The sequence below is a fragment of the Gracilinanus agilis genome, chromosome 4, assembly GCF_016433145.1.
Source record: "Gracilinanus agilis isolate LMUSP501 chromosome 4, AgileGrace, whole genome shotgun sequence".
In the NCBI taxonomy this organism is placed as follows: domain Eukaryota; kingdom Metazoa; phylum Chordata; class Mammalia; order Didelphimorphia; family Didelphidae; genus Gracilinanus; species Gracilinanus agilis.
In genome coordinates, this window is record NC_058133.1 from 21521387 (window position 1) to 21538730 (window position 17344).

Consider the following 17344-nt stretch of genomic DNA (forward strand, 5'->3'; position numbering starts at 1 on the left):
ATATATATATATATGTACCTGTTTTTTCCCCAACTAAATGTGCATTACCTGAAGGCAGATACTGTCCATTTTCTTCTTTGTATTCTTAGTTCTAGCACAGGACTTGTCTTACTTAATAAATGGTTCCTGAATAAATTCCAGCTATAGAATGGTAGATGCAGAAGAGAACTCAAAATATTCTTATACTTTAGAAAATAAAACCTAGAGTGTGAGGGCCAGAAGAGACATTCAGTCATGAAATAAAGAATGTTAGAGTTGGGTAGGAACTTGGAGATGATCCTTTCCAATGCCCTGGCTCTACAAAAGATAAAAAGGAATTTCAGTGGCTTGCCCCAGGGTTCACACTGAGTATCATGTGGCTTGCATATAAAAAATAAACGGTACTGAAAACGAGATTTCAAATTAGTAAAATAAAAGTTTATAGTGGACCTACTGATGGTGTCGTCTCCTCTACCTCCCCTCTCTTAACCTGAAATCTAAAAGAATTGTTTGCACAGTCTGAAATAAGATATATCTTTACCAATGAAGCATTTTAAGATCCTGGTAGAAAACTCCTCGATATCCTATACAAAAATAGGGCATCTCATCTGATCTTCTCTAAGTCTCAATCCTCAGCTTCTCCATGAACCATTTACCAATTTTTAAATGGAGTATCAAATTGTTTGGAGGGTTACCATCTGACAGAACAAATTACAGAGAAGACTTAATTTGTGGTACGGTTCAATACAGTCAATTAAATACTGTATAGATTAGAAAGTAATTTGCTTAACACTTTACCATTAGTTGTTTTTCAAAAAATAAATTCCACACTATTTAGCCTTCATATTGTTTTTCCCCCTGAGGCAACACTATTCACTGAGAGGGGGGAAAAATACACACACACACACACAACACAACACAACAGGATTCAAAGAAATGAGAAAAAGGAATAAGTAGACAGACTCAGAATAAAAATAGATACATGGAAAAATACAAGACTTCACACCACGAGCAATTACAGTAGTTAAAACCTAACTAGACAAAGGGAGGCGCAGGCTCATTATGAGCGCCTTTCTTTTCTTAGCATGTTTTTGGACACATTTTCTGAATTGCAAAGCCAGGGAGGCTGGAAGACAAATAACAATAAGACACGCCAAGCTATTACATGTGGAAGAGAACAAGTTGGAGTGAGTGAGTGAGTGCCCTTTTTTCATGCTGGCAAGCTAGGTGTCTTTGGGGAGCATCAGAGACCATGGGAATTTTAAGAAGGAAGAAGTGCACGTGTGGGAGTGAACTCACACACACACACACATCTTTGCAGAGTTAAGGGTTCACAGGGTTAGACTATTGAATATATATATATTTTTAATTTTTTTATTATATTTATTTATTTTATTTTAAACCCTTAACTTCTGTGTATTGACTTATAGGTGGAAGAGTGGTAAGGGTAGGCAATGGGGGTCAAGTGACTTGCCCAGGGTCACACAGCTGGGAAGTATCTGAGACCAGATTTGAACCTAGGACCTCCTGTCTCTAGGCCTGACTCTCACTCCACTGAGCTACCCAGCTGCCTCCTAGACTATTGAATATAACAAGAGACTTTTTCTATGACTTGATGAGTTTTACTGAATTTTTAACTCTTCCTCTTATTCTTTTTTTTTAACTTTCTTTATCATACAGGATGGTCATCAAAAAGGTAAAAGGGGAAATCTAAGTGTTATGAAAGTTTTTGAAAATCTATAAAAATAGTAATAGAATGCTGGTTCTTACCAAAAAGGTAACAAAACCAAAAACCAAACACATGAACCCATCACTCTCTGTTCTTCATTCGTTCAGTCATGTCCAACTCTTAGTGACCCTGTGCATCATGGAATGCCACAAGTTTTTCTGGGAAAAAATAATGGAGTTTTTCACCATTTCCTTCTCTAGTCACTCTCTGTTACCACCTGGCAGAGGTTATATTCTTCTGCTTTGCACGTAATACTCACCTCCCCCAAGTTTGATTCTTTACTTCCTTTCTAGCCTCAATACTTATCACTCCCTTCCTTATACTCTAAGCTTCAAAATAACTCAGACTTTAGAGAAAGAGGGAGCTGCACCTCTCTTACCCTCCCCCACACCCCCTTCTCCTTGACCAATCCTCGTATAACACCATCATCTCAAGAGTCCACATCTATGTAATTATTATTCATTCATTCCAGTTGTGTCTGACTTCGCATGACCCCATTTGAGGTTTTCTTGACAGAAATACTGGAGTGGTTTGCCATTTCCATCTCTGGATCATTTTACCCATGAGGAAACTGAGGCAAGCAGGGTTAAGTGACCTCCCCAAGGTCACATAGCTAGTACATACTTGAGGCTGGAATTTGAAATCTGGTCTTCCTGGCTCCAGGAAAAGCCTGGTGCTCTATCCAGTCAGCCACTTGAGTGGCCCAAATGTTCTTCTTCCTGACTAAATACTTTCTCAAGACTGCATGCGTTCTTTCCGTATCCTTTCCAGCCAAGCTAGAATACCATTTCATCCAACAAATCTTCCCTCTTCCACATGTCATTTCTCAGTAAGGATCTTTCCTTTCAAATATCACAAAGTCCTGTTTCTACCTCTTGGATGGACTTATATTGTAGACTGCAGTTTTTGGTCTTCTGTCTGCTCCCGGTGATAGCTCATCCATCTCTCCAAGGACCCAGAACAGTGCTGCATAGAATATGCAAAAAAGAAAGTGCCAGTAAGGCTGAGCTCAGAGGCCCTTTAGAATTCAGCTGGATGTTTTCTACATAGAAATTGAATAAGAGATGAAGCTAGTCTAGTAGGGAGAGAGAGGCTCCGTCCCTGGCTTAGTTTTGTCCCTGTGTGAAGGGTCAGACATAAATGAAACCACTCAGCATCACAACAAAATCTCCTTTGTCTACCCATTGAGCGTAGGAAGGGCTTGGTATAGAAGCATCATCAAGCTTCATCGTGTGTTAGGAGCTGTTGGGTGATGACTAAATGTGGCAAACCTTCAGAATTAAAAACTGCAAAGTAAATGGAACAGCCACCATGAGCTAGAGTGATGCCTGCCATGCCATCCAACAGAAAGTCCATAGACAAGTGTGTTGGCACCAGATACGTAGCTAGATCTCTTTTGGGTCCTTGTTTGGAATAGTCTGGCACCTGGTGCTGAGAATATTCTATAAGAGGAGAGAGAACTTGAAAGGCAATAAGATAGGCTATTCAGTAAAGGGGGGAAAGCTGAAATCCTCAGCTCCCCTTCTGAGCACTTCTTCAGGAAGGTGCATTGCTAAGGCAGCATTTTTTTCTAACCTCTTTTTAAAAACCAACTCTCTGGCTTTGCAGTAAAGGAGTATGGCAGAGCCTGCTCTTCTCATGAAAGCACTGTACCCAACGACTTCAGCTAGGATTAGAGGTAGGCTTCACAGCTGGGTCCTCAATGGGTACATAGCTGGCAGGGACTGCGGGAAACTCTACCAAACAGTGTCTGATGGCGTGTTGCCTGGCAGGAACCATGTTTTTGCTAAAAGGGAGCTCAGAGGTTTAATAGTTTGGTCTTATTTTGCAGATGAGGGAATTGAGGCTTAGGAAGTGGTAATGATCCAAAGTGGATTTGAACCCAAGACCTCTGACTTGAGAATCAAGGACTTTGATATTATTCCATCCAAGATAGGCTATAACAGAACTGTCCAGAAGAGCAGGATCCATATGAGATGTACTTGTCTGGTGGAGTAGTCTCCATCAAGGTGCTGTCCATCCGACTCTGCTATGACTAGTGGGACAGGGTCCAACACAGGCTACCACATCCAGCAGCAGGATGTCATCACCTAAAGATATCACAATGTTTCCTGCTTCTGTGCTCTGGCCAAGGGTGTCCCCTGCAAGTGCATCTCCCCATAAGTATTTGCTACAGATTCCAATCTTCTTCTCCATTTGTGGAAGATGTGCCCTGGTTTTGTGGGAAGCTATATTTTATTATTCCATTTCTTTTTGTTATTTTCTTAGATGCCTTTGCTTTGAAATAATTGGACCCTCAGACTCATTATTGAAGGTAAATGCATGAGAGGGAGTCTGTGAGTTATGGTTTGGAGAGGACGGAGACCCACAGAGTGCCATGATATAGGAGTAACCTTTTCTGAGGGAGCTAACCTGTCCAATGGAGTAGGGGGAGAGGGAAGAGCCACAGGTGATGTAATAGGATGAATAAATTACTCATATGTTAGGAATAAGCCCCCTTCTTGTACTTCAGGACAGTATTTAGTCCCTTCTGATTTATTCCTTCTGCCCTATTGGTCTGTCCCATAAACCACTTCCTCTATGCTAGTGTTTGCTCCAGGGACAGATTTCTTGAGTGGAGAAGTAATATGACTAGAATAACAAGAGGTGGCATTGCCTAGTGGAGAGAATGTTAGATTTGGAGTCAATAAAACCTGGGATCAAATCTTATCTCACCCCCTTAAGGCCCTGAGCCAGTCACTTAACCTTTTTCTTAAGACTCAGTTTGTCCATCTGTAAAATAAGAAGGTTAAATCTGATAATCTCGGTCACTCCTTCCAGTTGCAAATTGATGATTTCCTCTAATCTCTGTGTAAGAAAATGCTTATCCTGAGAGAGGTTATTCAGGATGGATTGGATGAGAGTGAGAGACTGGTAGAGGTGGAATCCTCAGGACTTCTTAAAAGATTGAATGTGGCAGCTGAGGGAGGGAGGAAGAGCCCTGGTGGGTTTCTGACTTTTTCCAGGGCCTTTCATGTCTCCTTGCTAGGAATCATCTTGTCCATTTGAGTCAATTGTGAGGCCTAATGGATGAGTGTTTGCAGGTATTCTGAGAGGCGGGGATGAAACGCAGCTACCCTGCTGTTGCATTCACTATATTTTGAGGCATTTGCAATCCCCACCATCTGCATTATGCTGGCATAATACAGAGTTGGCAAAGACGGTGATGGATCAACGCACAAAGAACCTTTCTCAAATGACGAGACTTCCTAAGAAATATCCTCGATGCATCATAAAATTAATTCTGGGTGAGGGTAAGAATACAAATATATCCTGAAGCCTGGAAGGTCCATGCAAATGTACTTTTCCAGGCAATCCTAGGTAGAGTTTCAAATGTTTTGTTTTTAAAAGAACCCTTATTGAGGGCTCGCAGGAAAATTAAAATGTCTCCATCTGCCGTCTCCTACATTAGGTGTGATTTTTCCATCAAGCGATAATCTCTGGATCAAACTCCACTAGGAAGACTTCTAATCCGATCCAAAGCATGCTTTGCTGGGGGACCTCCCTGAAATGAGGTCTTTCTTAACAGCCAGTCAAAGGAGAGCAATCAGGAAAGGCAAAGAAAGGAAAGGAGTGGCTTGTCTCCACCCGCTTTGCTTCCCTGACCATATCTAGATGGAGTTTGCCCAGTACCTCCAGATGTATGAATGCACACCAGGCCGGTTTTACCTCATTAACCTATTGACATGAACCTTGTTGTTTGGTTTTTTTTGAGTCACAATTATCCACCCCAACCTCAAGGCTCCATAAAATTCACTCAAAAGCAAGGGTATCTCCTAAAAAGAGAGCCTGACCCAGAATCGGGAAGACGTGATTTCTGGTCCTGTCTCTGACCCATTCTGGCTACATGAGCTTGACCAATCAGTTAGACTATGAACATTTATTAAACTCCCTATTATGTGTGCAGCCTCTGTGCTAAGTGCTGGTGATGCAGGTACAAAGGATAAAACAATCCCTGCTCTCAAAGAACTTACATTCTATTGGGAGAAACAAATACATATAAATATGTGTATGTATGTATATATATATATATATATATATAGAGAGAGAGAGAGAGAGAGAGATACATATTTATATCACATCCATATAATGTTAAGAAATGGTTAAATAAAAGGTAGTTGACAAAACATTTAACTTCTTTCTGCCTCAGTTTCCCCATATGTTATATGAGGGAGATGGGTGCTATTGGCTTGGGGTTTACCTCGTACCCCCAAATTATAAAAGTGCCATCAGGTCAAACTGCTATCAGGTCAAACTGTAAGCAAGAAAATTTTTTTCTTTGCATCCTTGAATTCTTGTTAAGGCTGAGGAAGGGGCACCTGAACTTCAAAGGCTAATGATAAGAAAGACCCTTCAGGGCATCATCCCCCTGATTCTCCCCTAGGTTTCAGATGGACACAAAGACACACCTCCGGGCTATGCTTTGATACCATCAACTTGTATCTAGGACAGCTACTTGTCCCCTAAATTATGAGGGTCACCTCCTATGTCTTCAGGACATAAGACGCCGCTCTGACCCCGGTCAGGTGACCAGTGCCCCCCTCCTAACTTCTGCCCAAGTTGATACTATAAGGGATAAAATGGTTTGACTAAATTTATGAGTTATAAAAGGTGGTTGTGGTCGCCATTTATAAAAATTAAACTAAGAGTCAGTAGGCCTTATTTACAGCAAAGTAGAGATATTAAAGTGGGGAATATGGGAAGGAGGTAGAAAATATCACCTAGATTAAAATACATCCTAATCCTAGTGCCTCCGGACCATGATTGCAAATCCTAATGAGAATCTCACCAGTCCACAAGAGACTCTCCAGTCAGGCATTCCAACAACCAAAAACCAAAGCTTAGGAAGCTGAGCCACAAAGTCAATCTCTCATGCCAAGGAGGCCAGAGCCTCACTCGAGTAAGCGTCCCTTTTCAGCCCGAGTCTCCAATGCAGGAAACTGAATCTTCACCAGAATCCAAAGTCCGGATCAGGAAGCTGAAATCCAAAAGAGCCAAAAGACACTGAAAACCACTGAAAACCTTCAGTGCCGACGAGGCCAAAACTGCCAAGAATCCCACCAGAGCTCATGTCCCTGAGGCTAAGAGCCACCAAGAAAGAGGAGCCCCGATCTCTCTCAGGGTCCCGCTTATATATAATTTTCTCTGCCCATCAGCTCTCCTCTCATATCTCAGGAATCAATTATAGCCTTTCAATTTGCTTTCCTCTGCCCAGGAGGGGCCTGTACTTATGTTCTGTTAGAGTACAAACTCACTTTGTTAGTGACTTACTAGGCGTTAAGTAGGGATGCTTTAAGTTCTTGATTAAGTTAAAATAGACAAAGGGAAAATTCCCTTTCACAATACCCTCCTCAAGTCACAGTCGCATTTTTGTCTTTGAATTCACTTCTTAAATGTTCACTGTATTCAAATGAATGGAATAGAAAGGAAATGAAGCTGTTTAGGGTCGAATGACTTTTCCAAGACCACATAAATAGTGCATAGAAGAGCAGGGATTTGAACCCAAGCCCTTTGCCTCAAAATGAATTGTACTTTTCATAAATAGCTGGATCCTCTTCAATTTACCTTGCTGTGCCAACAGTCAGCAAATCAAGTCAATAAACATTTATTCAGCCCTATATCTATGATCCCATGAGATGACCAGAGAGTATTTAGGTGGGTTTTGGAGCAGGCAAAAGAAGGTGTAAGTTCACCAAATCATGGTCCAGGACCACAGGAATAAGACTTTGGGTTTCAGACAGATGTGGAAATCTAATCATCATCATCAAGGCAGTGAGGCATCATGGGGAGAGAGTGGCCTTGGAATTGAGAAGGCCTGGATTCAAATCCTACCTTTGACAGATAATGGTTCCTCTAACTTCTAAGAGCCCCCAGGCAATTCTTTAACATGGTTGGTTAGAGGTGAATTGTCATTCTAGAGCCCTGGATGGGATCTCCACCCTTGGAGGTCCCTAAACAAGCAAACAAACCTCTGGACCAAATAGATAACAACCACAACCACACTAACTCACTAGAACTTTATAATTTACCTGGTGTTCTCCAGAGTGCTGATTTTGTTTTTAAGCAGATCAGTCATCAATCAACAAGAAGAATTTAAATGCTTACTGGTTGTCTAGTTATTGTTTTATTCTGAAAGTATTCAGAATATTCTAATTTCTCTCAGTCTGATCAAAACGTCAAGTCCACAGCATCATTCCAAAATTCTCCAAGCCTCTTTTCCTCCTTTCTTGACCCCAAAACTTGGCTGAATTTCTCAAGGTTCATCATCATGGAGGCGACCACCTTCCCACCATGATTCACTATCAGATAGGCTACACGCTGAAAGAACCTTTCTCTGTCTCTCCTAGGCACTCCAACATCACCATGCTGTGCACGAAATTTCCTACATCGCAAAAGATATCACAGACCACCGAGCCTTTGGATATGTCTGTGGGAAAGAAGGAAACCACAGATTTGTGGCCATCAAAACAGCCCAGGCAGTGAGTATTCCAGTTCGCAAGTAAATATCTAGTAGCAACAGTGCCTTTGCCTTTCCCTTTAGGGTACACGGTTAGGAAAAATAGGTTTATAGTTAAGGATCCTGAGTTTGAATCCTGACCCTGCCACTTCCTGTGTGACTTCTAAGAAGTCCCATCTTCCCTGGGCCTCCATTTCTTCACCTCTAAGATCACAGGATTATTTTAGCCTCCCTACTAAAGTCTAGCCACCTCTAAATCCATTGATTCAAGTCTCTGTAAGTAGTGTAATCCTAGATTTAGAAGTAAAAGGGATGCCACAGTATATCTCATGCACCCTTCTTGTTTTACTGTTGAGGAAGTGGAAGTCCAGAGTGTTTAAGTGACTCCCTCAAGGACACATGGGAAATAAGTGACTGTTTCTTGAAATGTCAAATTGAACTTTCTTTTGATCCTACTATGCTCCCTTCCATTGCTGTAGATTTGAAATGGACCTCTCAAATTTTTTAGTCCATTAATTTTGCAGAAGAAAGAGCTAAAGGTTAAATAACATCATGCCTAAGGCAGAACTGGGATCAGAACTCAGGTCCTTTGCCTCAAAACCCAAAACTCTTTCCTCTTCAACCTATAACCCTCTGTGTTTCAGAGAATTGGCCTCAATTGCATCTAAGCAGCCCCCCAAGAAGGAACCATTTTCACTTCCAGTTTTTTCTCCATTCGCTTCTCCTAATTACCAGTTATTTTTCCTTCCAATTAAACTGGATGTACTCATTGTATATAAACAAATTTGCTTCCATTCACAGCCTTCTCCAAAAAACAAAGAGGCAAGAAAAAATCAATAATTCTTTTACAAAAAGCCTTTGCTCATTTCATTGTATTAAAAGGTAGGAATAAATAAAAAGCAACACCTTTTATGTATATAATTATAATTATTATTAATTTGCAAATATAATTAGCTAGCAGAATGAACTTTCGCCCAGATGTAATTTGCTAAGCCAATATAAACAAGGTTGAATTAATTTAGGGTGAAGTGCTTTCAACTTAATAATAAAATGAGCTTCTGGAGGTGGGAGCCAGCAGGGAGAGAAATGGGTCGCTGCCCAAGGGGGGTTATTCCCTCCTTAATGTGGGTTTCCTACTTTGTCTCTCTGCAGGCAGAACCCGTGATCCTGGACCTGCGTGATCTCTTTCAGCTCATTTATGAATTGAAACAGAGAGAAGAGCTGGAGAAGAAGGCACAGAAGGATAAACAGTGCGAACAGGCAGTGTACCAGGTACATCTGTAAATGTGGCCTGGAGCCCACAAAAATGGAAACTCTGAGTAAACAGATGTGAAGTTGTCAGTTAATGCTTCCAGGGCTCCATGAGAGTGTTGGTGTAAATAACTTGGGTGGAAGCAATCTTTTAGAAGAGGGGTCTCCACTTCCTGACTTTCCCTTTCCATTTGGTGATCCAACTTTGAGATAAAGTAAAGAGGCCATTGAAATCTTCCACCCAATTCATGCTATGAACCAGAAGGAAAGAAATTCAATGGTCACAGCCATAGCATGGAGGGAAGGAGGGGGTGATGGAGTGGAAGGGTGTGGGGAGTGGTGGGAAGGGTTCTAAGAGGTTTGACTTTCTCCACACCTTTCCAGCTGACCCTCTTCAAAAATACCTTCCTCCCAAGGCCTGGTTTCTTTGCAATCCTTTAATCTCTGACTATGGTCTCACATCTCTTCTGTTTTCATCCTTTGCTTTTTGCCCTCCCTTCTCTGACTCTGCGGTAGACAATTTTGGAGGAGGATGTAGAAGATCCCGTGTACCAGGTAATTTTGGAAGCTTTGTGGGTCACTAATGGTTAGGCTACACCAGAGGGGTGACATGCTTGAATTCTCTCAGGGGTCCCTCTGGACCCCTGGCTGAAAAGAACAGAACTGGCCCAAAACTTCTTCAGAGAGCTCAAGAGCTTACCAGTCTTGGAAATATGGCCAAGAAAAATGAACAGATCTAAGTTATTAGTAACATTAAGCCTGAGTGTGAGAGATTTCCCTTTTCCTCTCTACTCCCCACCCCCATATTGCTTTTAAAATCTGTACATGGAGATGAATACCACATAAGAGTGGTACGAGGAGTAGGCCTTGTTCATTAGAAGAGTAATTTGCATGATTCTCTAAGGCAAAGGTTGGCCAATTAGCTCACACTGGGGCAGCCCTGGTAGGATTATTCATTTGGGGAAAGGACAGTCTGATTTCCCGACAGATGATTGCACTGGCCATGGACTCTTTGGCCTTCCTTTTACACGGCCTCACACAATAATGGGCAGGGTGGCTCATCGGAGCAGAGAAAAACAACGAAAATGTTGGTATGGATGAGTTCTTCTCTCCCAGATCTAAACTTGAAATTTACTCTGTACAGAACACATGTATTAATTTATTTTTTAATTGCATTAGAATTTGAAGGTGTAAGAGTTGAACAGTGTATATAACCGAGAACCTCCCCCCAATCCAAAATGTATTTCATGCTAAACACAATGGGATCTTATAGTTTAAATGGCAATAATTTATTTTTTTAATCTGCATGATAAATTGAGAATCTATAATTGATTCCCAGTTGCTGCATCAGTTTATATAAAGGTTTCATTTTTTTCCCTTTAGAAATCTATCTTTTCCCAAACCCAAATAATAGTTATACAAAGCATCAGGGTTAGATTTTTACCCCTGAATCTGTTTATTTGTTTTCTTTTTCTTTCAAAGACATTCCTTTTTGACCATGCAGGCTATTTTCTGGAGTACCTATTGCCAGTTAATGCCGCATTTTCAATTTGGAGGAAATAAGAAAGTGACATTCAGGGGTCCGAAGTCACTATAGATTCCTTCAGGCTTCTGTTTAGTCCAGAAATAGCAACAACGATGGAGGGAGTGGGGGATGTACTTTCCTTGTCCCTGTATTAAATCAGAATATAATTGTGCCACCAAAGTGGGTAAACTTTCCTGGTGGTCATGCAATATCCCCATTCAGTATAGTGTCCCCAGGAAAAAAGACCCCAGTGAGGAGACCAGATTGAATTTCAGGTGAGAAGGCAGCAGGGGACGGATTCTCCTCATCCTTTCAAGGACTACCTGGTCTTTGAAACTGCTTTTGTTTAAAAAAACAATCTGATAGCTGTTGGCCATTCAGTGATTGTGCTTCTCCCTGGACCACCTGGTCTCTGTTAAGCCTTTGCTCTGTATCTGTGTCTTCAATGCTTGCCTGATTGATCTCCTGTTCCAAATGGTCTTTTTCTCCCTTTCTTTTCCATCTCTGACCTTTCTTCTTTGGACAACATTCCAATAGTACATTGTGTTTGAGGCTGGACATGAGCCAATCCGTGAGCCTGAAACAGAAGAGAACATTTACCAGGTATCGAACTACTTGCCATCTTACTTACCATTGCTGCAGAGCCCAGACTTCAAGAACTTGGAGTCCTGTGGGGAAGGGGTATCTCTCTCTTTATAGGGCAAAGGCATGTAGAGAGATGTCCCTTTAGCATTTCTGACGCCATGTTTAATCACCAAAGAATGAGTCGGGATGAGTTGTTAATGGTTTATCTGAAGTAGCCCCCTGGAGTCTTGGGGAGAACACTTGAAGGTAGGTACGCTAGACTGCAGGCTGCCACTCATTCACTGGATTTACCCTCTGCTGCCAAATAGGGAGTTTAGAACAGAGAATTACTAAGATTCTTTTTAAGGTCTCTGACAGATCTATCATCGGACGTTCTATATCTGTGTTCCAAGGTTCCATTTCCAGGGTTAAGATTTTACGTTCCAAAGTTTCTCTCAATTCCACCAACCTTTATTCTGTGTTCTAACATTCTGTATTCTAAGCTCTCTTTTAGCTCTAACTTTCCGTGGTCAAAGGAGTAGCTTTGTGACCCTGGGCAAGCCACTTATTATTTCCCTGCCTCTCTTTCCTCATCTGTAAAATGGGAAGAATATTATACCACCTCTTAGGATTGATGCGGGAATGAAATGAGATAACACATTTAAGTCATTCTATAAACTTTAAATCACTGTATAAATGCTCGCTGGCTATCATCATTCATCATCATCATTATCACTATTATTATATTCAAGGCCAGTCCCAGCGTCAAAATTCTGTATTTAAAAAATCGAACATTTATGCTCTAAGATCTTTTCTAGCTATCCACACAAATTTGAGCTGGCCATTCTTCCTGCTGATACCCATCATTGTACCCCGCTTTAAACAAGTTATACAAGGATAGCTTCTTGGGGTAGGTAGAGAATGCCACCTAAAGTCGGGAGGACCTCATTTCCGATCACAGTTCTGTCAGATTACTGTGTGATCGTCTAAATGATTTCACAGGTCTAGTTTTCACTTTCGTTACTTATAAAATGCAGGAATTGGACCCGGAAGCCCCTGAGGTTCCCTCTAGCGTGTCTGAGACCCTGAGATGTAGAGAACTCAAATTTTGTGAAAACAACTATTCAGCTGGGGGTGATGATCACCGGCTGTGCCCATGATTCCTTCCCCCATCCCAAGAGTGCCCACCATTGTTGCTTTGCAAAATCCAGAGAGTGTGGTTCAAATTCAGTCTAGATGCCACAACTGATGTACAACTTTTCAGGCTGTGTGTATTCTGTAACGCAAAGCCACTGGAAATCCCGTTCTTTTAACAAGAGCTACCAAAGGACCCTGTGCAATTTTAAAGGAGCCTCCATTGGTTTGGGATTTAACCGAGAGGTTTTCACCTAATTCGGAAGCCAAGCAGCTGAGAGAAATGAATATGAATATAGAGTATTTTCAGTAACCAACAAATCATTTGCTTCCTCCATCTTATTAGTAAGAGACACAGAGCTGAGGACGCAGATGTGCGAGTCTAATCTTAGTTCAGTCCCGAACAGTCTGGCAACAGGCAGGTCCCTGCTGGGAAAAATTGTTAACATGGCTTAGCTTGAATCTGCCTTCAGAGAAGCAGCTTAATATCGTGAATAGACAAGGGAGCATCAAAGGCAGGAATACCTGGGTTCAGGACTCTGTCTCTGATACAAATTGGCTGAAGGACCCTGGGCAAGTCAATGGAACTCTCGGTGCTCTGGGGTACAAGGCAATTCCCAAGTGTGACAATATAATTAGGAAATATTTAACAAAAAATAAAAACGAAAACAGATAAAGCAAACAAATCAATCAATCAATGAAAAGAGATAAAATGGAGAGCTGTTTAATTAATTTTAGATAATTGAATAAATGTAATTTCAATTGAATGAATAGAATTTTTAAAATGAAGTCAATATGCAGCCTGCAGAGATGCTAAAGTGTGGGTCAGTGACTTAGATTCCTATTTGAGTTTGGTCTCACTGCTCTAGGTAACACTCTAAGACTGAATTGCAGAGAAGATACCTATTTGCCTTAGTAGGGGAGTTTTATTCTCCTAGGAATTACCGACCCAATCACATCACAAGGCTCTTTCCTAATCCCATTCTAGCTTCACTCTCAATCTGTTCTTCTCTTCAAGGCATAGTGCAAGGATCATGAGAGGTTATAACATCCAATTTAGAGCACTGAGCTGGGAGAGAACTTAGAGCATAGAAAGAAGAGAATGTAGAAAACAAAAGAGATTTTAGAACGTAGAATTTTAAAACCAAGACCTAAAACATTGCAACTAGAAGAGACCTTAGAGGTCATATGATATAGTCTACTCATTAGTTGTTGAGTTCAGATTTTTCCTAGCTGGGTCACACTGGCAAGTCACTTCACTTGCCTCAGTTTCCTCATCTGTAAAATGAGCTGGAGAAGGCAATGACAAAATACTCTAGGATCTTTGCCAAGAAATCCTAAATGGAATCACTAAGAGTCAAGCACTACTGAAATGACCAGATGGCAGTTGAGTTCTACAGAGTTTCTGTGACTCGCTTAAGGACATCAAAGTAAGAGAAATATAGTTTGAATTCGGGTCTTCAAAATAATCCTCCATTTGAGGGGAGGGAATTTCTTTTTAATGGCCAATTGAGAGAATATTCTTTTGTAAAGGTCTGATTTTTGTTTCAAAAGCTGCCAAATTCTTTTGTAAAGGTCTGATTTTTATTTCAAAAGCTGCCATTATCCTGGGTGCCTCCTGCTATATTGCCTTTAAGATGTGGTCCCAAATATATGCTGGTAATAAGCAAATTCCATCAGCTAGAGATTGAAAGCAAATAGAAGTATAAATCAGATGTGGATTTTTTTTAACCGAAATGATTCCTCCAAAGCAGTCTCTTCCCCCAAAGAGTTTACATTCTCCCCCAAGGATCAATGATTTCATGGCTGTGAGTCTTCCCTCCACTGACAAAGATCTAAATCCCTTTTTGCCTTAAGAGATAATATTTTGGGGCAGGTATGACTGAAAAATCCATGCCACTGTGGTCAGAGTAGCAAGGAACCTATCTAAGCTTAGCTAGGTTGGCCCATTGCTGGAATGAGCTTTCAAGAAAGGATAGCATTGGAGGGCATATATGCCTCCCTAGATCTGTGATTTCACAAGTATGAGAGTTCCCTTTGTCAGTACCAGTCATTGGTAGTTTATGGTCCTTGAGAACTGCCTGAACCTCAGAGAGGTCACCATAATCACATAGCTAGGTGGAAGGGAGGAAGGGAAGGAAGGAACAAATGAATGAACAAATGAACAAAAGAAGGAACAAAAGAAGGAAGGAAAGGAAGGAAGGAAGATAAAACGATGGCCAAATGGATAATATAAAGGTTGAGTTAATGAGGTGTAGTTCCAAGTTCATTCTATCTGGAGACAGAAACCTTGGGACTGAATCTACACTCGTTCTATCTTCCACCAGTGAGACTTTGGCCAGATCATTGCATTGCTCAAGAACCTCCATTTCCTCAACTATAAAATGAGGAATTTGAGCTATAAGACATCTAATGTTCCTTTTAATTTTAAAGATTATTGGTTAGATAGAACTTGATCGATTTAAGAGTTCAAAGGAAAATGGTATTAGATTATCCATTTTGGGGACTCAACCAACTATTCTTTGCTTGCTCCATCTTTATCAATAATGAATGAGCCTTTTATGATAAAGCTTATTAATAGTCAAGTGTAAAAAATCAGTTATTTCAGGACATTGAAAAGAATACTAATTATATTCCCAGGACTAAGGGGAGAGGGAGAGGGAGAGGGAGAGGGAGAGGGAGAGGGAGAGGGAGAGGGAGAGGGGGAGAGAGAGAGAGAGATAAGGAGAAGAAAATTCAAAGCTTGGGGATATATTCCTGCTATCTTCATTAGAGTCACTTAGGAATTCTTAGGCTCATAAAATTAGAATTGGAAGTAACCTTAGAGGCCCTCAGATGTAACCCTTCATTTTATAGATGAGTAAACTGAGGCCCACAGAGAGGAAGTAGCATGCCAAGATCATGAGTTAATTGATTTAGAGCTAGAAGAGACCGGAGATCTGCTGGTCCAACCTTCTCATTTTATACATGAAGAAACTGAGACCTGCACAACCTAAGTGTCTTTCCCAAGGTCACACAGCTAGTAAGAGGCAGAGGCAGGATTTGAACTCAGTTTGTCTGATTGTAAAAATAGCATTCTTTCTATTGCACTATGCTGCTAAAGCTCTTCCTTTAAAAGAACCCCTGGTTATCAAAAGCAAACAAAATCTCCACTATCAAACAGAATGTGGAATTTGCTATGAAACATCTTGATAGAATACATTTCTTTCCAACTTGGATTAATTCGACACTGTTCAACAGTTGGGAATCCAGAAACATAAATTCTCTTAGAGTAGCACCTATACAGATAGTATATATATATATATATATATATATATATATATATATATATATGTGAAGGAAAGAGCCCACAGATTGAGGGGATCGGGAAAGACTGTGCTGAGATAAAAAAAAAAAAAAGGTTCACGTACAACTCTTTGATAAAAAAGTGAGAAAGGCATTATCAGTCCTATAAAGGGCTTAATAAATAAGAAACTGATTTAGCACCTACAGTTTGCCCCCCAAATAGTATTAACTTAGTGGGGATATAGTGAAAAGCAAAAAAAAAAATCCCTGTCCTCAAGAAGCTCACACTCTAATGAAGTTTAGCTTAAGGTATAAAAAAAAAGGAAAAAAAAAACAAGAGCTGCTTTGCTGATTCCCTCCCAAACTACATTGTATTTAATTACTCTGTATGTCTGTGTATTTATTAAGATGATATTTATTCTGCTATATCTACTCATTGCTCCCCTATTAGCAAGTAAGCACTTTGAGGATAGGGATTGTGCTATTCTCTGTACTTGCATCCCCATTAGCAGGCACAGTGCCTGGCACATAGGAGGTGTATTAGTTAATCTGTAATTGTTAACTAATGAGAAAGAATAATATGAATTAATTAGCGAGTAATATGCCAAATGGAGAGCCAGAGAGGACAGATCCAGAAAATCAAGGAACAAAGTTTAAGCAATATTTATTTCATAGAATCAAAGAGTTTCAGGAAGCTGAGAAATTACTCTAACCCAGCACATAAAGATCTCCAGTGATGGGAGCTTACTTCTTCATGTATGGAATTCTTCCAGCATGGGGCAGCTCCAAGAATCGGGACATAATTCCTAGTACTGGGCTAGACATTACGTCATTTTTATTTTACATGTTTTTGGGGGTAGAAACAAGAAGCACAAATTATGTCTGATTAAGGGCAATCCAGATGGCCAGGTATTATCTAGTCCAACTCTCCCTTCCAGGCACATAGTGTCCTTCCTTGCCCTTCATCATGGTACAGTGGAAAGGGTAATTTCTCTGCAACCAGAGGACCCAAGTTCATCTATTTGTATTCTCATTTTACCAGGTGAGAAAATTGAGGCAAAAAAAAATATTCAGTGACTTTCCCAGAATCACACATTTCATAACTATCTGAGGCCAAATTTGAACTCAGGTCTTCTTGACTCCAAGTTCAACATTCTATCCCCCATACCATTTAGCAGTCTTTGAGGACTTAGCATAATGTTTGGCACATAGTAGGTGCTTAATAAATATTTACTGACTGACTAGCCAGTTAGTGGTATGCCCCACACCCAAGCTCTCTTGGGTAAAACCAATGGCCTCTGACAGCAAGACACGTGTTGTTTCTTCTCCATTCTTTGTTGTGGTTGAGCATGGAGCCTTCATTTAGTCCTTTGGAAATAAT

At 40.7% G+C, this 17344-nt stretch overlaps 1 protein-coding gene across 1 annotated transcript in view; it reads left to right on the top strand.

Annotated features, from left to right (window-relative positions):
• DAB1 (DAB adaptor protein 1) overlaps nt 1-17344 on the top strand; it is a 136502-nt gene that overhangs the window by 58922 nt on the left and 60236 nt on the right. Inside the window, exons 4-7 of the mRNA XM_044674782.1 lie at nt 8095-8226; nt 9357-9476; nt 9972-10010; nt 11518-11661. Coding sequence (XP_044530717.1) covers nt 8095-8226; nt 9357-9476; nt 9972-10010; nt 11518-11661 — 435 coding nt within the window. The remainder of the gene's footprint in view (nt 1-8094; nt 8227-9356; nt 9477-9971; nt 10011-11517; nt 11662-17344) is intronic.